General features: G+C 44.1%; 1 protein-coding gene and 1 long non-coding RNA gene across 2 annotated transcripts in view; one reads left to right on the forward strand and one right to left on the reverse strand.

Moving 5' to 3' along the window:
- Nucleotides 1-5,642: 5,642 nt before the first annotated feature.
- Nucleotides 5,643-21,626, reverse strand: part of UNC13B (unc-13 homolog B) — a 210,392-nt gene continuing 194,408 nt past the window's right edge. Inside the window, exons 35-40 of the mRNA XM_054003085.1 lie at nt 16,532-16,612; nt 16,004-16,151; nt 12,636-12,692; nt 10,033-10,125; nt 8,816-8,975; nt 5,643-7,625 (exon numbers count right to left, since the gene is read on the reverse strand). Coding sequence (XP_053859060.1) covers nt 7,340-7,625; nt 8,816-8,975; nt 10,033-10,125; nt 12,636-12,692; nt 16,004-16,151; nt 16,532-16,612 — 825 coding nt within the window. The 3' untranslated portion in view covers nt 5,643-7,339. The remainder of the gene's footprint in view (nt 7,626-8,815; nt 8,976-10,032; nt 10,126-12,635; nt 12,693-16,003; nt 16,152-16,531; nt 16,613-21,626) is intronic.
- LOC128821779 (uncharacterized) lies at nt 17,812-20,369 on the forward strand. The gene is made up of 3 exons (XR_008441229.1): nt 17,812-18,038; nt 19,278-19,320; nt 20,157-20,369. It is a non-coding gene; the product is annotated as an uncharacterized LOC128821779 (long non-coding RNA).

Raw genomic sequence — 21,626 nt, forward strand, 5'->3', positions numbered from 1 at the left:
CAGGCAACAACTGAGAAGATAAAATACCAGAAAAATGAGATCCTGAAAAAAAGTCCTCCAGCATCCACACTCCTAGTTTAAAAGAGGAGTCTAAGGGACTGAACCCCAGGAAGGGCTCAGACCCAAGCGAGTGCTCCACCAAGCTCCAGGGAATACTGCCAGCCTCATTAGGCTATTGCAGATGTTCACAGAGCCATGTCCAGAGATTTCTCTAGAAGGGAGGAAATGAGAGCATAAGAGCAGAAAGAAAGGAGGAAGATGACATGTCTGGAGGAAATCCCACAAACAGCCTGACCTGTCCATTGCCATTTCACTGCCTACTCCCTCCCTGAAGCCGTCCAGAAACTGAATCCCATATTTCAAGTGCTGTCTGCCTTCGCAGTGTCTATGCTAGCCACTCCCAGTCTACTTATCTCCATCCATCAATTTGATAATCTCTTTCATGAAGGCTGATAAACCACCCTTCCCACTCCTGCCCTTGGGTCTCTGCTCTCATCCATCACACACCCAGAAACACAACATCCTTTCCTATACGGACCTTTTATCCTCACCATGTGCACATAAGCACACATCATCCCTTTGAGTCCAGTTATCTCACTCCTCCAGCAAAGGTTTCTGATGATGTCACAGACCCAAGTTAGCCACAGCTTTGAAGGTGATTTCCCAAAGATCAAAAAGTCTCTGAAATTCAAAAACCAGGCTTGTTTTCTTTCTCTCTATTCCTACAAAATTATTTAATATTTTAAAATATTAGAAGTCTAGAAATGAAAGGATTGTCAAAAGATCTCAACCATTCTCCAGTTCTCATCAGAGTGACCTCTTTCTTTCTCAGGCTGAATTCCCAAGTTGCATCAAACTCTTGAACTTCCTCTTTTGGGATCCTACAAAAGGTCTCTGTGACACTGGGAAGGTCTGGCACCATCTCTGCTTCTCCCAGCAGCTCGACAGCATCCTCTGCTGAAAAACAAAAATGCTTTTTGAATTACTGACCAATGCTCTTAAGATAGGAGAAAACTCTTATGCTCAAAAGGCTTCCTCCTGGAAGGTGGTCCACATTTTGCATGGTGGATGCTGTTCTGGTCCTCATATCCCTGGTCCTCACTGCTCAGAAATGATCCTTTAAATAGGAAAGGTTCAAAGAAGGACAAAGACTATCAAAGGTTTGGGAAAAAATAAACCAAGACACTGCCACCCTAAAGAGCAATGACTAGGCCAGGATAAGATAGAGATCTACAATATCTCCATTGCCAGGAGGACAAGCACTTTAGCATCTCTTTGAAAAAAATAACAGAGGATGCCACATTAGTTGGAATCATGTGCAACATAAAAGAAGATAAGTTATGTTCTAGAAGAACTTGTAAATCCATGGAGCTGCACTAAGAGGGATAGGAAACAGATAGTTTAGACTTTATTAGAGAGGAATCATAGAGTCAGGAACAGCTCTGTAATTAAAAACCACCAGCAGCACAAAGAGCATCAGAAGGAAACATCATTAAGTTTAACTTGCTCTTTCTCTTCTCTGGACAGCTGCTCTGGACATTACCCACTCTTGGAGACAAGGCTCATGGTCTGAAACCAATCACAGGCCTCACAGAAAGTTCCTGGGCAAGAACTGTCAGAACATTGGCAGAATTCACCCACCAGCATGCAGCTCTCACCTCCTCCTGTGCTGCTGAGAAGTTGCTGTCACTGCATTCTGTAGATGATTCCTGGATGGAACAGCAGGCCATTTACCACTCCCTGTCATCTTTGCCACAGTGTTCCTGGAACAGTCTTTTCCAACTAAAGGCAGCCATTTCCACCCCAGGTACACCAGCATATAGATAGTCATAAAATCAGTATTCTAAGTGTTCATTTATTTCTTATTACATATATGATACTTAGAGTGTATGTCCTTGTCTTGGTTTGAAAAGACAGGAGTCTGTGAAGGAAGAAGGGCCTCCCATGAAATGGAAAAGGTAAAGCCCCTCCCTCCGAATTACCACAATTTCAAAATAAAAAGGTTCTCAGGCAGAGATATGGGAATGGGAATAACAGTTCTTTACTAGGAAGAAATGAAATAATAATAATAAAAAAAATGTAATTAGTACAAACAAAACTACTGATAGAGTCAGAAACCTGACACCCTGAGGACTCAGGGTGTTGGTGATAGTCCAGTTAAATGGTGGCTGCTCCCCCTGGAGTGGCAGATGAAATGCTGCTGAAGCGATGATCCCATAGAAGGGTGTAGTTTTCTCTGAAGGTCTGGTGATAGAGTAGATGGGCCTGGTCTTCCTCTGGGAATCCAGTGAAGAGGCTGAGTTGATGTCCCAAGAAATGCTGATTTTCTGCAGGTAGGGATGCTTGGCTCCTCCCTCTGGGTAGAGCATCTCACAATGGGATGATGTAACTCTCTCAGTCATGCAGTGAGCCATTCAATGTCCCATTAACAGAAGATATCTCCCCACAGGGAGACATTGTTCTTGGAAGAGGTAAGAAAATTGCCCAATATAAGATACCTGCCCCACCTCCGACAGATGGCAAATAGAATATATGCTTATCTTACAAGCCAGGACAGTCCTATATCCAGCTGTTATTTTGAGAAATGCTCAGAGTAAAGACATTTATGTGCACACCACAGTATTGTTGCCATAGGTAGCAGCAGAAGCCTGATTGTTTGAAGACTGCAAGGTTTTTCAGGCAGAAAGGAAACTTTAAAAGCATCACAATTACTGTAAACCCAAGAAATGAAGCAAGATGGGCCAACAGTTTTAGGTAAACATGTTACAAAGCAACACTTGTGGAAACTGATGCGATGATTAAAAATATCTCAAGCTTGGATGGCAAGAGAAGTAGTAGACTTGTGGATAAGCAGTACCTTCAGCAAAGGTGGGTTCTGGGCTCTGTTGTAAAAGCTAGACCTCTTGCCCTGTCCAGGCCTCTTCTCCATGGTTACAGGCAACAATTTTTCCTGTAAATTGCTCTGTATTGGTCTCTCTCCACTGCAGCACTTGCTGAAGCAATGACAAGCCAGAATTCTGATGAATCAAAAACCTGTGAACCACCTGACCAGGTATTGAATTGGGGCTTTAAAGTCATGCTTTAAACTACACACCTGGCAGGATATGCCATCAACTTCAGCAACTTCCCCATGACAAAGCCAGGACTTTGAGTTATACTTAAGTTAGCTGAGTTATCTAATAGTTGTAGAACCATAGAATAATTTTAGTAGGAAAAGACCTCTAAGACCATCAAGTCCCACGATTAACTCAGCATTGTCAACTCCACCATTATACGATGTCCTCAAGGGATGTTCACTCCACTAGGTCCCTGGATAGCCTGTTCCAGTGCTTGACAACCCTTTCAGTGACAAAATTTTTTCTTAGTATCCAACCTAAACCTTCCTGGGACAACTTGATTCCATTCCCTTGTTACTGGTTAACTGGGAGAAGAGACCAAGCCCCATCTGTCTACACCCTCCTTTCAGGTAATTGTAGAGAGGCATAAGGTCCTCTCTTGAGCCTCCTTTCTCCAGGGTAAACACCCCCAGCTCCCTCAGCTGCTTCTCACAGGACTTGTGCTCCAGACCTTCCCCAGCTCCATTGCCCTTCTCTGGACTCACTCCAGCACCTCAAAGTCTTTCCTGTAGTAAATTGCCCAAAACTGACCCCAGGATTTGAGGCGTGGCCTCACCAGTGCCCAGCACAGAGGGGCAGTCACTGCCCTGGTCCTGCTGGCCACACCATTGCTGATACATTCAGGATGTCCTTGGCCTTCTTGGCCACCTGGGCACACTCCAGTCCATGTCCAGCCACTGTTGACCAGCACCCCCAGGTCCTTTCCCATTGGGCAGCTTTCCAGCCACACTGTCTCAGCCTGGAGCTGCATGGGGTTGCTGTGACCCAAGGGCAGGACCCAGCACTTGGCCTGCTTGAACCTCACACAACTGGCCCTGGCCCATGGATCCAGCCTGTGCAGATCCCTCTGCAGAGCCTCCCTGCCCTCCAGCAGATTAGCACTCACACCCAGCTTTTTCCAGGAGATGCTGTGGGAAACGGTGTCAAAGGCTTAGCTGAAGTCCAAGTAGACACATTCCCAGCCTTTCCCTCACCCTCTACATGGGTCACCTTGTCACAGGAGGAGGTCAGGTGCGTCAAGCAGGACCTCCCTTTCACAAACCCATGCTGGCTGGGCCTGATCCCCTGGTTTCCTGTGTGTGTCCATGATGGCACTCAGGATGATCTGCTCCATGACCTTCCACGGCACTGAGGTCAGGCTGCCAGGTCTGTAGCTCCCTGGATCTTTCTTTTGGCCCTGCTGGTAGATGGTCATTGTTTTTGCCAGCCTCCACTCAGATGGAACTTCCCTGATGAGCCAAGGCTGCTGGTAAATGATGGGAATAGGTCTGGTGAGCACTTCCACCAGCTCCCTCAGTGCCCTTGGGTGGATCCCATCTGGCCCACAGACCTGTGGGCATCCAAGTGCTGCAGCAGGTCACTGACCATTTCCCTTTGGATCATGGAGGCTTCATTCTGCTCCCCATCCCTGTCTTCCAGCTCATAGGGCTGTGTACCCCGAGAACAACTGGGGTTACTATTACAGACTGAGGCAAAAGAGGCATAAAGCACCTCAGCCTTTCTTATCCTTTGTTACTGTGTTTCCCACCACACCCAATATAGGATGGAGCTTGTCCTTAGCGCTCCTTTTCTTGCTCATGTATTATATATTTTATATGGCAGTAGCCAGATTAAGTCCTAGTTGGGCTCTGGCCCTTTCAATGTTCTCCCTCCATAATCCCACAATTACATGTCCTTGCTGTCATCCCAAGCTGGCACTTCTCCCAGAGGTCAGAAACTTCCCCTTCTTCTCCAAGTTCCAGCCCAAGCTCTCTGTTCAGCCAGGCTGGTCTTCTTCCCTGCTGGCTCATCTTTTGGCACATGGATATGCCCTACTCCTGTGCCTTCTGCCTTAAGATTTACTTCTTGAAGAATATCCAATGTTCCCTGATTCCTTTGCTCTTCAGGACTGCCTCCCAAGTGACTCTGTTGCTAAGCATATGCTAACCAAGGAAAAAAAATGACATTGCAAATCACAGAAATTCGGAGACCCATGTTATAATGAAATATCAGTCTCTGAGTTATCTGACCTTGTCTGCTGGAAATTGACAGAATCCCCAAAAAATGAGGACGGGGAGTAGTTTACTTGACATCAAGAAAGCTTACTCTTTCATCTCTTGTGCATGCCATCTAAAGAGTATTAATGTTCATAAGAGGCTGAAAGTTATGAATCAAGTTTGGTAATTATTTTTCTTAATCTGTTATTTGCAAAGTATCCAACTGCCGTGTCTGAGTCTTTCCATTCAGCACCTTCAGGAGACTATCCTGAGTACAAAGGGAATGTGACTTAAAGGCCAGACAGGAGAAAAAAATAAGTAAGCTATTTTTTATGCTTTTCCATGATGTCTCAGAGTATTATCAGAAGCCAAGGACTTCAGGGAAAGATGTCCCAGACAGGCACCATGGAGGAGGGGGGAACTGTCTGACTCATACATCTAAAGCAATCTATGTACTAAACCTGAGTAATCTCCAAAGATGCAGCAGTGGTTCTGCCCTCCATGGTTTAGGAAACCCAGTCACAGCTACACTCCAACAGACAAGTCCAAATGCTGCTAAAAGAGTTTATTAAAGACCATACTAACAGTTCTCATAACAATGGCACGTACAATGATTCAAAATCATGACAAATAGTGTGGAGTTTTGAAGAGCATTGTTATAACACACCATGGACAAGAACAAAGCAGATGTGCTGTCTCCGAACTCTACAAGCAGGCCCATGAAATACAGGAGTCACATCATACAGCTACACAAGTGTCAGAGAAAATAGAAAGGAAAAAAAAAAGTCATTCAATATGCAGTCCTTGAATTTATTGACAGTATTACAGTACTTTATTGGCAAGGACTGGCTTGTTCCAGCTGCACTTTCCAGAGCACAAGGGCAGCTGGAAAAGCAAAAATATCCCCAATATAAAGCCTCCAACAAACATGCCTCAGGTGCAATCACCATTCCAGACCTTCCTGCTCATGAATTTTCAGTCAGAAATTTTGACCTCCCTGCAATTACTTTGCTCAGGACAGTGTTTTGTTTTTTTTAAGAAAACAAAAGCAGGATGCTTCTTTAAGACAGTGCAAAAGTATTTCAATGGCATTGTCAATGGTATTGTAAGATTAATGACAATCAGCATGGATCACCACAGCACGGCCAACAGCATCCCAAGATCCAAAGCAAACGGACGTGCTGCCCCTTGACCAGACTGAAGGCTTGCAGAGGGGAGGTCTGTTCCTCTCTCCCAAGCAAGCCATCATTTCTGGGTTCATAGTGAGGAATGGTCTTAGCTACACCAGGGTAATAAAATGCTACAGAAAGCCTGCAATATTAAATTATCCAATCCTCTGTCAAACACTAACAAAAGAATATTAAAGTGGAAAAAGCACATAGCAGCCATGTAATTCGTAATGGCTCTAACTCTACAATTCTAACTGATCCCTTCCCGACCGTGTCGGTCATGGCAGCCCGAGCATGCCTTACGGAGCTGAGCAGCTTACAGCACTCCCACGGCCATCAGGGACTCCCAGCAGCATGTGGGGATTTGTAGTCTCCAAGACACACCAGCTAATTACAGCTGCAGCCTGCTGCCTATGCAGCTTTTGGCTAGGAGATCTCAGGCCCCACCCCGGGCTTGTGGCCCTGGTCTGGCCCACGCTCACAGCAGCACATCCGTGGACATACATTTATTTTGTGTGCATCTTCAGAGCCATCTGCAACCTCTTCTTCTTTAAGCAGATGTTGAGATGTCTGTGTATCACGCTGGCATAACCTGTGTCAGAAGATCCCCAGGCAGCTCCACAGTACGCGAATTCAATGAGAGATAACTGTGCTTTGTCAAACCTCCCCCCCCCAGATAATCTCCTCCCAATTTCCACACAGTTGTGTTTGCATCGTAGTGTGATTACGCAGAACCTTTTTAATGCCTGCCAAATTCAGAGGATAAAATCACAGTGCTGCATATCAACAAAACCCAGCAATTCCAGCCTCCAATATAAAATGATTTATATACACAAAGCAGAATTTACATGTTAAATAAGAAGAGATTTTCTCATTCTCTACGGTGTCTTACCCAGCTACTAAAAAATAAATAAATCACATCAGACTGATGGATTTGTTTCCTACACAGCACACGTGCGCTATCGGAGCTGACAAAGACAACATGAAAAAAACCTTTTGCAATTAGTAAAAGAATTGTTGAACACTTGCACATATTGGCACAAGGCAAAAGAGGAAAGGGAACATTACACAGCTCAGCTCAGGTGCCTTCCTCTGTGGAGCGGGACTCAGATTTCAGCTTCACAAATTCCTTGGCAACTTCATCATTGGTTCTCTGAGAGAGAATCCTCAGGATTGTGAGTCCAGTCTCATCCATGTGAATCCTGCGCCCGAGGGGGCACCAGCAAGCACAGCTTCCTTTGTCTGCTATGTCTCTGAGCTGCATCACTGCTATCCCCAGAACCCGGTCCTCCCGGGCAAAGCAGTAATCCTTCACACAGACTTGGAGCTCGTAGGCATCGGGGCCATCTTCATTCCCCAGGATGCTGAAAAACACACACAAGTTCACTTACAGTTTCTAGACTGCAAAAACAAAGGTACCAGGACCTGACTGGAAGGCTATGTTAAGTCACACAGAAAACTCCTTTCTACAGAAAACGCTGGTCAGAGGGAGAGAAGTAAAACCGCAGTATGTGGGCATTTTTGCTGATTTATAGCAGATAAAGAAAACCTAGTTTCTGAAGAAGAAAAAACAAGCAACCCCTTTCAAGCTGCCTTTTCAACTTGTATGTGTGTGTGTGTGTGTGTGTGTGAAATGAGAGGAGCGGGAAGTATTAAAGCCATGCTACTAGATTTTCAACTCAGACGACTTTAAACATTTCTGCTTCTGCTAAGGGTGACTTCATTTCAGAATTACTATTTTAATTAGATAAAGTCTTTGTTAAAAGATTCAGGACCTTCTATTAATGTGAAAGCAAATAAAAATAAATCCCTAACCCTTCTGATGTTTCTAAAATTAAAAAAATAAAAGGAACAAAATCTCTTCACTTAGAGGAAGCCTGCCTTTCCTCAGAGAATGGATATGAACACTCCTTTCCCTTCTCCCCCCGATGTTTATAGCCTTTTGCTGGTCAGTTCTCCTCATCTCATTTTTGTATGTACAGCTGAGAGAGTTCAAGCCTGCAGCTCCTTCTGTTAAGCCTCCCAAGAAGGAATATGTCCTTGTAATAATGAAAGAAAATGAAATAAGAAGAGATCAATACTCGATGCTGAGAAACACAGCGATTTTAGCAGTGCAACTTGCTACCAATTCCAAGGGCTGTATCCTTGGAAACAAGTTCTGCAAGCATGTCCCACAGGTCAAGTCAGGATAAAAACGCACATTAAGGTTAAGAAATAAATAAAAATGAACTTTTAGCCTCAACTCAACCAATAAAAAATACGAAGTTCATTAAAATGACAGAGCACAGTAAAATATGTTCACAGGACACACACAGAGCATTTCAGAAGGTAGCCAAAGGACACTGCTGGTATAGAACAAACCTCTGTGTCCCACACACAGCAAGAACTTTCATATTCCAGCTTTTCTGACAAGACATCAAAGACAGGACCAAGCTACTGGTTCATGTACTCTTCTTGGCCCTGTGCAGACTGTCTGGGGACACTGGACAACCCTACCTGTCCCTATGCATCTGCACTTGTCATACCAGATCCTCAGGATATTTTTCAGACTTACAAATGAAACGTTTCATTGTATTTTGGAGCCCAGTTGTTGCTCTTTGACTTGGTTGTGAACTTCCTCTTCTTGTCACTCTGGTGGGGCCCAATCATGGTGATTTCAACAAATGGACGGAACATGCCAGATGTCTGCCACTTCAGGTCATTGGCTGCCACAACTGCAAAAGAGAGTCACAACCTGGTTTACAGCAAATACTCATTTGTATTTTTTGCTCTGGACATCCTTCAGCTCTGCCCTGCTTTCAGTTTCTTGTTTCTAACTCAAAACATGACAGTGTCACAACACATATGGGCAGGACTTTTTTGTAATGCAAGGATATGCTTTTTTAATCTAGTTTAAGTTCTGTGAAGGGAATTGAATGTTTGCACTAGTATGTAACTTCTGCCATACAGATTGTCAAGAAATAAGCCCAAGAAAACAGGCTGCCCTGACAGTTCCATGCTTAGATCATCATTATGTCTGGGATATGAAAAAAAAGGGGCATTTTGGAGGCCAATATTAAAGTCTCTGTTGAAAAGGAAAATGGGACTGCAGGTAAAAAAAACAAAGCCCATGAGCTTGCGTGTGGTTTCAGGATCCAGAATTATTAGCTTTTAATTCTCATTCTATCTCAGGTCACTGCAGGGAAGAGACTGAAGCAGAGGAAATAGCTTTGAAAATCAGCTTTTGCACTTCAGCGTAGATTTAACCAGAAGAGAGACCTGAAGAACTGTTTATATAAATCTTCAGAGGAAATTGAAGTAGTTAAGTATGCTGTATTCAAGTGAAGGAGATGAAGGAGGAAAAGGAACCCTGGAATGAATCACTGCTTAGGCTATTTCCAGAGTGGCTGTTCAGGGACCAGTGTGGCCTTCAGGATTGGGGAGAGGAGCCTCTGAACTCTCAGGGCCTCTGTGATCTCTGGGTGTACACTGAGTAGTTTCGCAAGATCAGCCTGCCCTGTTCTCTGCAGCACAGACTAAACTCTGGCGCCTGGCGAGAGCCATCATCTGATTTTTGTTTACTTGCATACATCGCTGCCAATAAACAACCGGGCTGTGCACTGCCATGTCACTGGCTGGACAAGCTCATTTGCTGTTTTGCTATGTGTCCCTGATGTGAAACAGAGAAAACAATTCTGGCCTGAGATCCCACGAGCTAACACAGAAATATCCTGACTGCCAGCTGGAGATCTGCCCCAGCGAGCCTGAGCAGCAGCATGTGCTTTGCCATACCTTTCACCGTAACCTTGTGCTCCCCAGTTCCCGGGTGGGTGTACAGGTCGATCTGGATGGACACTTCTCCCACAAGATCATCCACACTGGAGCCTGTTGGAAGAAAGTGGACATCCCCCCATGCACACATGGATTAGTGGTCATTGGCAAAAGTCTTTATGGCCTCAGGAAGACAATGTGGTGTTTTCACATCTCCCAGAGCCAGCTTTTCAGTCAGCGCTGAGAATGTCATGGTAGTGCATCAATCAGGCTCACATGTCCAACACACATAAACACCAACGCTTCTTCCACTTCACTGAAGATTGCATCCTACTGAGAACACCAGTGAAGGTTTTTAAAGAATTTAAAAGACCTCAACAGTGGACCTTCACAGGGAGCAAGGACTTTTCAGAGGTTCCTGCCAAGCTACTGTGTATACATGCAGGCATTCCAGTGGTGGGCATTGGCATTCCTGTCTGCTCAGGGAAAAAGGGAGGACAAAAAAATTCAACAATAAAAGAAAAGGGAGGAGAGGACATCACACAACAGAGGAAATATAGGGAAAAAATATATAGGTATTAGTGATTTGCACAGAGCTATAGTGCAGTCTCACCCTACAAGAACCTTTCTGCATGTTATACATCACCTAAAAGTTGTCATCCTGACTGTTTATCTGTTTCCCTCTGGAGGATGATGAGAACCCTTTCTTTGTTGTGCATCAAAACTGATGAGAAAGAAGCACTCACAATTTGCATACTTATTTCTCTTTATCAATTAGCCAGGGAGAAAACAAGATGTAGCTTCAGAGGGAAAAGATTACATGTTCGTTAAAGAGGGAGATCTTGTGAACCCTACAATTAATGTATTATGATTTTTGTTCAACTTTTTAACATTTAGTCATAATTATCATCAAGTAATATGTGGAAATGACATTTTTCTGGGTAATAAAATTAAGATGCCATTTAAATTACAGAAAACGACTGCTTTGTAAAATGAAAATCAAGTCTCAATAAGAGAGTGAGATTTTTCCTACTTTGTGTTTGATAACTGCCTGACCTCAGTTTGACAATTAGCAATGCTGTTGTAATTGAGATACCTAGAGGTTAATTGAGTATCTATGAATAGCAGTTATTTTGTCAAATTTGGGGGTTAAGATACATTACTAAGTGAAAAACTGGTCTGTTTGAAATTCTAGATAAGGGGATTGAAGGATATCATTACATAAACATTTTGATTAGACTCATCTAATAAGTCAACTTTCACAAGAATGGTCTGCAGCAGCAAAAACACTCATTTAAAAACCAAGAGGTTCAGTTCCAACCTGTGCAATTCTCTGAAGAAAATTACACGCCACAGAACTGCAGGCAGTGAAAGTCACATTAATATACCAGTAAAAGTGTCTGAACAACCAAAACAGAACCTCAAATTATTACCTCAGGGCAGGTTCTCATTCTTGACCTGAGTGCATTAAACAATATTTAGGTGGTAACAAATATGGTCTTAAACATACTGTTTCCTCCTCGCTTAGAAGGGCAATGTTGCTTTTTGTCTGCATATGAGCACAGAGCTTTAAAACTGGTAGGCTTAATAATTGACCTGATCCATCTGATGGTGTGGGTCTTTCACTTCATTGTTGGCATTCCGGTTCCACAGGAAGAGGCAGAATTACCAAGAGCATGTAATGGCCATATCCACAGAAACACCAGGCACCAAACAGTCAGATCTTTATCGATCTTTAGTTAACTAGTAGGTTATAAAGGAGATGCTGATGCCTCAGAATAATAAGAACAGAATCATCCCACTACCTTTGAAGAATACAAAACTCATACTACAGTTTTTTCCTACCTTCATTCTTGTCTTTTCATATAAAAGTCTTGTTCTATGAACTGAAATTTTTAGAGACAAAAAAATACTCTGAAGATGGCCAACAAAAAATATTCTGAGCATGTATAACTGTGTGCACACACATACTTGTACATTTAGTGACAAGCACATTTAATTCTTGACATGAAAGCCTCACTGGTATTGCAATGCTGAAAGGTGAAACTGCAGAACTGAGCTCATGCAAGGTTATAGATGTGTTTCACCTGAGATAATAAAAAGACTTTGGACAGCAAAAAATAAATTAAGAGATGAAACACTGCAAGACTTAATATATAGGGGTCTCCTGGGCATCCAGACCTTTATATAACCCCCCTTCAAGCCAGATGGTTCAAGCTTGGCCATAACCTTGAGTGCATATCCAACATTTCCATGTATTACAGTAGCCCTTCTCAGCAGACCACACGCATGCAAGCCCAGGACTTGAAACACACACCCCATGGTAAAGGGAAGGGGAATAAGTCTGCAGCATCTCCCAAAAAACAGTCCATTTTCAAGACAGCTTTCATATCCCATTAATAAATCTCAAGCTTGGGAACAGCCTCTCAGGCAAGGTACAGACTTGTAAACCACACAACCTGTGGCTCAGTCTGTGGGATGCAAGCATTCAGTGGAATTCACTTCTACAAGGGAACTAAAGGGAACAGGACTCTGGAAAAGGTTTCTGAACATGGGCAAGATGATTTCAAAAGCAAGGCAGTTGGGTAATGTTGTTATGGTAACAACATTAATCTTAAACATACCCTTATCAGGAAGAATGTCCTCATTAGCGGTAAACCTTATACCTTTCCCATCATGTACTGAGACATGAATTCAAAAGGCAAGAATGCAAGCAGGATAAAAAGAGAAGAGTATGAATTACAACACAATTAGCAATGTCACTTAAACACAAGGCAAATATTCTAGCTCTTAACAGACAAAATATCCTCCTAGATCTTCTGCACCAGGATTTGGAGAGCAAGGCTGTCTGCAAGTAAGGCACAGTCTGGGGTAAAACAGAACAGAATTTGTGCTGGCATTACTAAATTGCAGCCCTGATCCAATCTGCAGTGCAAACATTTAGCAGCATAGTGTCATAAAAGCCTACTCAGTAATGAAATGAAAGCAGTAGGTACCTCACAAACTGAAAGGTGCAATCACTGAGCAGGGAAGTAAGAGAAGCAAACAGCATTTAAATGATACTGCATGAAGCCATGTCCTCCCAGGAGCTTGTGGCACTTATGCAAAGGGAAACCTCAGTCACAGAGTTCTGGTAAGCAAATGTCAGTTGTAAATAGTGGTGCTGTCCCTTCTGTCCCTCCAACCTGTGTGCAACTCTCCAAGCCCATCTACCAGCCATAGTTAATGAGAAGGTAAGTAAGTAATATCCTTCTTTAGTCCCAGTGCTGGGAGGGAGTCACAGAATCACAGAATATGCAGGGTTGGAAGTGACCCACAAGGGTCACTGAGTCCAGCTCCTGGCCCTGCACAGGACCATCCTAAGAGTGACACCTTCTACCTCAGAGCATTGTTCAAACATTTCTTAAACTCAGACAGGCTTGGTGCTGTGACCACCTCCCTGGGGAGCCTGTTCCAGTGCCCAGTCATCCTTTGGGGAAGAACCTTTTCCTGATACCCAGCCTAAACCTCTCCTGATACAACTTCAGGCCATTCCCTCAGGTCCTGTCATTGGTCACCACACAGAAGAGATCAGAGTTATGCCTTTCTCAGAGATATCCCAGAACTGATTCTGCAGATATTAGGTGGCGTAGCTCAAATTTTTTATTCCCCAAACAGGGTCCAAAATTCTCAAGACTACTAATGTACAAGATACTGATTTGGACCAGTGGCCTAGCTGCCCAGTACTTGTGGCTTAGAATAAGTCACAAAGAAATGTCATCAGTCAGCTTTGAGTAATGTGTGCATCTGATGCCCTAAAGCCAGAGCTTCATTCTTTCTAAGCTTCTTAAAAAATACATAAATACCCATGCACCCACTTCTGTAGCAGCCCTGTATATTCCTGCTTCTGAGAGGTAATGATAATGTTCCATTATCTCTGTGTTTCTGCTAAATACTTGCCCTCAGTGAAATTTTACAGTCAAACCATGCATTGCATGAAGCCGCCTTCTCGTATCAGCTTTGAATTTGTCGTTTTTGTGTCTTCAATGAGCACTTTTCTTTCTCTAATTTTAAGTACTCCTGATTGTAGTATGGACTGCAGAACATCAGTGCTGCACATTTTCTAATATCTTAGCTCAGCATTTATTTAACAATTTAACAGCAATTTAACAGTATCCACATAAAAATCTAGCTTAAATTAATTCATAGTTTGGATATATAATGGGAAATATGTGCATGGAACAGCAGAGATTGTAAACACTCACTCAAGTGTGCATTCAAGTTCCCCATTAAAAGCTGGATTGTGTAAGTATTGGCAAGAGCCAGGTTCCTGGAGTCCCTAGTGGATGTAACAGTCTTTGACCTGTCTGGCCACTGGATGTCATCGTTGCTCTGCTGGGACACAGCTACAGGACCATTCTCTCTGAAGTACTGATTATTTATTTAATTTCAGTGTTTTAATGCAGTATGTTTCGACATAAGGAAGACTAGATCATGCTGCTACAGGCAGAGATCACAGAATCACAGAGCCATCACGGCTGGAAGAGATCTGTACGGTCATCTAGTCCAATTGTTAATCCAGCACCACCAAAATCATCCCTAAACTATGTCCCCAAATTCCACATTCAGACACCTCTTTTACACTTCTAGAGATTGTACACTTCTCCACCACCTCCCTGGGCAACTTACTCCAACGTCTAGCCACCTTCTAAATGAAAAAATAAATTCTAATATCTAACCTGAACCTCCCCTGGCACAACTTCAGGCCATTTCCTCTCTTTCTTTCACTTGAGACATGCCAAAAAAGGCCAACTTGCACCTCACAATCTCCTTCCAGGTAGTTTCCCTCTGAGTCCCCTCTGAGCCTCCTCTTGATGATTCAACCCACCAAAACTAAACTAAACTTTCCTCTTTAGAAACAAACCCTGTTTTGCTCACAAAATGTCTGAATTGTCTACACTGCTAGGGGAATGCCAGTATCAAGCAGCCTCATTTACACAGAAGGGGAAGTGTGTGAGCTAGGGAGTGCTTTCCCCTTGATCCTGGGACTCGGTGTGGTGACCTGCTGGCAGAGTTAGTACAGTCTGTGGGGTTGCCAGCTCTCTTAGGCTTGGAAGTATTGAAAGAAAAAGGATCCCATACAAAAAGATTGCAGAAGGACATGCCACGGAGCTGTATGACTCTGCTGCTGGGATGAAGTAGCTTAATGCAAGGCTTTTAATTAAACAGCCTGAAAATACAAAAATACCAGTTTTTGTTTAGACTCAACCCTTTGTAGCATCTGTCTCCTCATACTGAGAATAGTGACATTCACAGTCAGCCAGTGACGGTCCTTGACTAGAGACCAAATTATTCTGTTCAATAATATGGACATGTTCACATGAAAACAACAGAATTAACTGGTTACCGCTCTGATTCAATGAAACAGCACCACTAAGCCATAAGGCTTCTCAGAGAGTCACCAGGCAGTTTGGTGACCCATCCCATCAGCTTATTAACGTAGTGATCTGTAATCATCTAGCTCCCATATACCCTGTACTGGCTGTAGACAAAACAGTGCATTTGTTGCTCTCCTCAGAAACTTCTCCCTTTACAGGCAGCCTACAGCTCCGTGATTCACCACATTGCTGTCACTCAGCCTTAGTCAGGGCCACATGGGCTGTGCCACACACACAGCTGTCCTGTGACACAGGCACTGACAGGTTTCTGCAGTGGTGTCTTGCTGAAATGGTGCCTCACACCACCGCACAAGCCTCAGTACAGTAACTTCAAATTTTGCTTAAGCCAACCACCCACATTAATTCATGAAATGTGACTGTTAAGTGAAGACTGCAAAGAAAAAAAGACCACAAATACCCCAGGCCTTATGTTTCACGTATTTCTACTCTCCGAACTGTCATATTTTCAGAAATGTTACTGCCAAAAGCACTCTACAAACTGGCAGTACAAGGGAGAGAAATTATGAGCAAAGCCAAGAGCTCCATTGAACCCTGCCAACACAAAAGAGTCTTACCCTGAGCTGTCTGAGACTGGACAAACGTTTTGATGAGAGTGTCCGTAGTCTGAGTGTAGAGGGAGAGAGCATATCGAAGTGACTGTAGGTCTGGACTCTTCTCCAAGAAGGTTTTCTTCAGACCATTCCCACCAGCATGGAAATATTGCTAAGAGTAAAAAGAAACGGCAAAGGTACTGAGCAAGAACTGCAACCAGCAACCAACGTGTACGTGCAGTTTTGTGTACGGATAGGGAACAGCTGAAAAATGCACAAAACAGTTTCTGTACTGGAAACCCAGCTCTCAGACCAGCTGATACCAACTGCTCATGGCATTCCTCTTCCAAAGCACTTAAATATGAATATGCTGACTCCCAGCATGCCAGTCTCATGAACCTCTTCAGGTGTACACATACAGGCAGCATTCACTTAGAGCCTTTATCACTGTGACAGCAGGGACAAACTCCTGCCATCTCCTGAACCCAGACATCCCAAAGAGGACTTGGGGATGGAGTTGGAAACAGCAGAAACAGAAATGGAATCACTTACTTTGATTGTATCCAGTGCCAGGTCCAGAACAGCACACTGTTTTGGAGTGAGGCTCCTGGTTTCTTCTCTCACCATATGATCCTGCAAACAACCATTGTATTTAACATGAGTGTGCTGTCAGAGGCTAAAGGAATCCCCAGCATCACCACTTTCTCCAGATTCACACTGTATCTATGTGGCGTCAGCATAAATTCAGCTGTTCAAGGAATGTTTAATGGAGACTCTCAGAGTTGTTTATTACAGCTTAACTTGGAAATAAACTCATTTTCTCTCTTTCTTGCAGGCACAGAAGACATAAATAAGGAAAGAACTGGACAAACATAAGTGACAGTTTAAAATCAGTTTGTCTCTCAAGAAAACCCAAACAGAAGCCTGCCTGACACCACTGTCATTCTAGAAAAGCCACAACGAAACTCTCCAAATACCACCTAAATCAAGGAATTTTGAGTACTAGGCATTAGTGAAAGTTGTTTTATGTCTGTTATTTGTGGATTTTTTAAGCTCTTCCAAAACTACAAAAGTCACTAATTCATTCTATCATTTGTGTAGAAGAAGTAAAACAAAATAAGTTTTCTGTAAGAAGACACTGTTTCCCTTAAGACCCACCAACTCTAACAGCAAAAAGCTTGTGAAATCACTTGGGAAAGAATTCCCTTTTCCGCAGTGGAAGCACATCCCTTTTAGAGTCCTGGGTGACTACAAGGATGTGCCATTCTTTGGCATTTCACTAAACTCTTTCTCTCTGATGCTTAGTCTAGATCTCAGGGAAAACTAGCTTATTTTAGGAAGTCAAAGCTTTGCAGAAACCTATATTCTAATTGAGCAGCTGGAGGGTCAGGCCAGTTGACTTCAGGTTCTAAAGCATTCATAAAAAAGATGTAGCCCAAAGTCATGGTTTGACGCTGGCGCAATGCCAGAGCCCCCGTGAAAATACACCTTCCCAAATAAATGCTGTGAGATGTGATCAGGAACAGAGCAGAGCAGGCCCAAGCTTAATAACAAAGGGGAAAAAAACTTTATTAAACTACTACGACTATAAAAAACACACACTCTAAATCCAGGATGGAAACCTTCCAAAACATTCCTCCTCCCCCAGTTCCAACAAAACCACAGTGAGACACAACTCGGACCCTCAATCAGGTTCCCACCCTTCAGTTAATCAATACTCAGTCCATCAAGGGAGAGAGGAGCCTCTCCTGTGTCACAGACCCCCCAGGAAACACAGTTGCCACCTCCTGTGCTCCTATGTCTATGTCACACATGGCACCACCAGGAGAAAATCTGCCAGTGTGACACTGTCCTTTCCATGTCACAGTGCTCTCACCACCGTGCATGACAGACTGCCTATAGGGCTCCTTTAAGGATGCTTTGCCAAGTACCAAAAGAACAACAGTTCAGTTTCTCGTTTTGGAAGAACAGTCCCCCCCATTTTTCCCTCCCCTGGGGCCGAGGGTCTCAAGAACAGAGATCTTCTTCTCCACTCCTGCACTTGCATCTACTGAAGCAGGTCACTGCCACTTCTGCACTTTCTTGGCTTCAACCATTGAATTTTCCTAAAAATGCAGTCTCTGTTGCAAGAGAGAATGGTTCCGTCTATGGCTATACATGAAAAGTCCAGCCAAAAGCCACTCCATCATCTCCTCCCACCCCGAAGTCTTTTCCCCATCTTCTTCTGACATCTCAGTCCCAGACTGTCTCCTTTCTCTTCCATATCGAGGAGGAATAGTGTTTTGCAAAGCTTTCCTTTCCCAGGAAAGGGTTAAAAGTCTCAGGCTCCCAGGACCAGGCCTGAGATCTCACAGCAGGCTGCCGAACTCCCACACTCCCACAGCTGGCACTTGTCTCCCCCCGCATCTCTGTCTTCTCTGCAGCGATTCCCAGGTGCCTCCAGGCTCTCTGTCTCTTCCTCTCCGGGGGGGCTGCCTGGGACATCTCAGTGTTCCTCCACCCTTCGGTCCTGTTCGGGAGGGGGGGGGGGGGCAGGATGGGGCAGCCTGATTCCCTTCCTTTCACCCCCTGCCCCCTTCACCCTCTGGGGCTCCGGCCTACCTCTCCCAGGCTGCATGGCTTCCCCTCCCCCACCCAGCCTGTGGCCGGGCAGGGAAGGTCTGCACTGCACTCTGACCAGAACCAAAGAGAGACTTACCCTTCGAGTTCTTGATTTTAACCCCCTGAGTTCCCAGAGGCGTGTCCATGCCTTCAGTGGTCAGTCCAAATGCCAATATCCAAACCTGACCACTGATTGGTTTGACCCAAATTCCTGAAAACATTCACTTTCCAGTCAAAGCACGACACCCTATCAGGCAAAGGCTTTATCCCTGCTTTAAACATGTCACAGCCCCCCTAGACACTTCCCAGGAGACACATCTGTTAAATTGCCTCTGTGTAAAGCACACCATGTGTGGCATCATGTGTGGGTTTCACAGGGCTATCTTGCAGCTGGCTGATATCAACCTGCTGGCTATCTTGCAGCTTGCTGATCCTTCACACTGCCTGATGCTGTCCCCATTCATTATCCACTGCAATCCATCTCCTGCCTAATGGAGACAGGGCTCTCTGCAGTCTAGGGGCAGCCATAAGGCATTAGCCACATTTCTCACAGACATCTAGTTATCAACTTTACACAGTGAAGCCTTGAACTGCACAGAAGATGCCTCTCAAGTTGTCAATTTCTCAGACAAGTTTACACCCTGCTTTCTTGAGTAGCAGAGATGTGTCTCAATGTGCCTCTTCTTTCCTCACGCAGGATGTTCCTGGTCTGGGGACTGTGTGCAGGGGCACAGTACTTGGTGAGCAGTGTGTGTTCTGTTGTGATATGCTGTCCTGAGGGGAGCAATAGCTCTCCTCCTTCTTCTTTGTGAGCTGGGGGGTAATTCAATTGAAAATGATGTGGCTTCACACTTCAGTACACAGAGGGTAAAGTGTTCTTTTCTCTGTCTCACAGTCAGATTAAGTGCAAAATCAGCCAGAGCCCAAGGCCACATTCATGGAAAAGGCCAGTTTAGTCAGGGTAGCTGTGTTCCCAAGGCAGAGCTACTTTCACATCTGCTAAAATTACTTTCTAGGCCTGCCTGCCAGATTGCCCCAACTGCCACAGAAACCAGGTGGTCAGCACTTTTCTCTCAAACACCTACAGAGCTCATTCAGCCCCACAGAGAGGCCACTCCACCCATGCCCATGCTGTCAATGCACAGCAACATATCACTGCTTTCTCTAAGTTTCCCAGTGTCATTTTCTTCAACACATTATGTAAAAATAATCCAGAGAATGGACTTGTAATACTTGCACCTACTCAGAGAGGAGCCCACGACTGTCATTCCAGTGCATACCTGCCCTCTGCAAATCCCACACTGTTCCTATAAAGAACTGCACACAGTGCTACCTTGCACTTCCCAGATTGCCAGCCAGGAGCAAGAAACAAATATTTACATCAAATAATTATGCAAGTTCAAGCAAAAGAAGTGTAAATAAAAAAACAAAAAAAACAAAAAAAAAACAAAAACAAAAAAAAAAACCAACAAAAAAAAACCAACAACCAAAACCCACAAAAAACAAACAAACAAACAAACAAAAAACCCAACAAACTTTTCCTGATCTCTCAGACTCATCCTTGTATTCTCCACAGGTATTTTCAAAAGAAACTCTGCGGTCAGAGCCTGGCTGTTTACCCTGGGGGTAGCACAAGGAAGAGGAGGCAGTTGCTCCCTGCTCCACTTGCTGGCTATTAAGTAAACTGAGCAGAAAGAGTTTGATAATAAGTGGGAGGCAGGTATGTGGCACCAAGGAGCTAGGTTTATGGTTGGCTTTCTGAGCATTTTAAAATACACTGTGAAATTGATTTGTCATCAGGACGAGAGCCTGTGCTTGCCAGGTCTGTCAGTCTCAGTTTTCAGCTGAGTTATCTGATTCACTAGAGCTCCATTCTCCCTGTCCTATTTAAGACCAACAAAGCTTAAAATCCATCCCATAATTTTCCCAGGCTTTTAGTGGAACTGAAAAATGCAGAGGAGGGGGGGTCTGAAGAACTGTGCCTTCCCTATTAATTTGTATGAGCCTGCAAAAACAAAAGAACAAAAAATATAATATCCATAATTCTTATGCAGACTCCAACAATTTTTTACTCTTATAACACTCCTATTCTACTGGAAATTTTTGGACACAATGTAATTTCCCTTATGGTGTCCAAAATTCAGGCGCTTTCACACTTGAGCACAACTGTCTTGCCATATATAAAATCCCGTGTACCTGTACTGCTGCAGTTCTATATGTGGATATGCAAATAAAGGCTTGAACACACATCAGGGCTTGCCTGATTTGCATGATTACGTGCATTTCTAAAAATGCAGTCCAGAGTCACCAAAGTTAAGCTTTACAGTAACTGAACTGAAGAAGGGCTGCTGCTGTGGGACAGCCTTCACCGACCAGTGCAAATGGAAACCAGCAAAGCTTCCAACTCATTCCTGGCAGAAGGCATCCTGTACATGCTTCAAAATTCCAGTAATGAGAAAATATGGAGCAAGTAGAAGATAACAGTGAATTTCAGTGGCCATGCCCAAGAATGCAAGCAAACCACAGGAACTCACAGACTGTCCTTGTGACCTGGGGGAAGAAACAGCAAATTCAGAGCTCTGCCCTCAGACACCAGGAGTACATGTAAAAGGCAGGGATGGTTTCTTTTTCATCATGTGGAGACATGATGAGTCCTTGTTGATGCTTTTGCAAGAGAAAGGGGAAACTCAGGAAACAGAAATCACATTTGGATGCTGCGGTTCAGCTGCCATTCTCCCAGGCTGGCTACAAAGCTCCTTTCTCCCCATTTTTCCCCTGGAAGCAACACACAGCACTGGAAGCGCAGGAAGCAGGGAAGGAAATACAATCCTCATGAGATGCCGTGTCACCAGGGATGACAGCCTGACTGTAGGAGTGCATAAGGCCATCACTCAGCACAAATGACAACTATTCCCCTGGGGAGACACACTTGGAGGCTTATGCTAGGTGACTATTAACTGCTGTGTACCAGCCTCAGAATGTAGCTGGAGAACAGGTGCACATCTAATGACACCTGCATGCCCTGATCACTTGCTCACACTGCTAG

This window comes from Vidua macroura, chromosome Z (assembly GCF_024509145.1).
Source record: "Vidua macroura isolate BioBank_ID:100142 chromosome Z, ASM2450914v1, whole genome shotgun sequence".
NCBI classification, from domain to species: domain Eukaryota; kingdom Metazoa; phylum Chordata; class Aves; order Passeriformes; family Viduidae; genus Vidua; species Vidua macroura.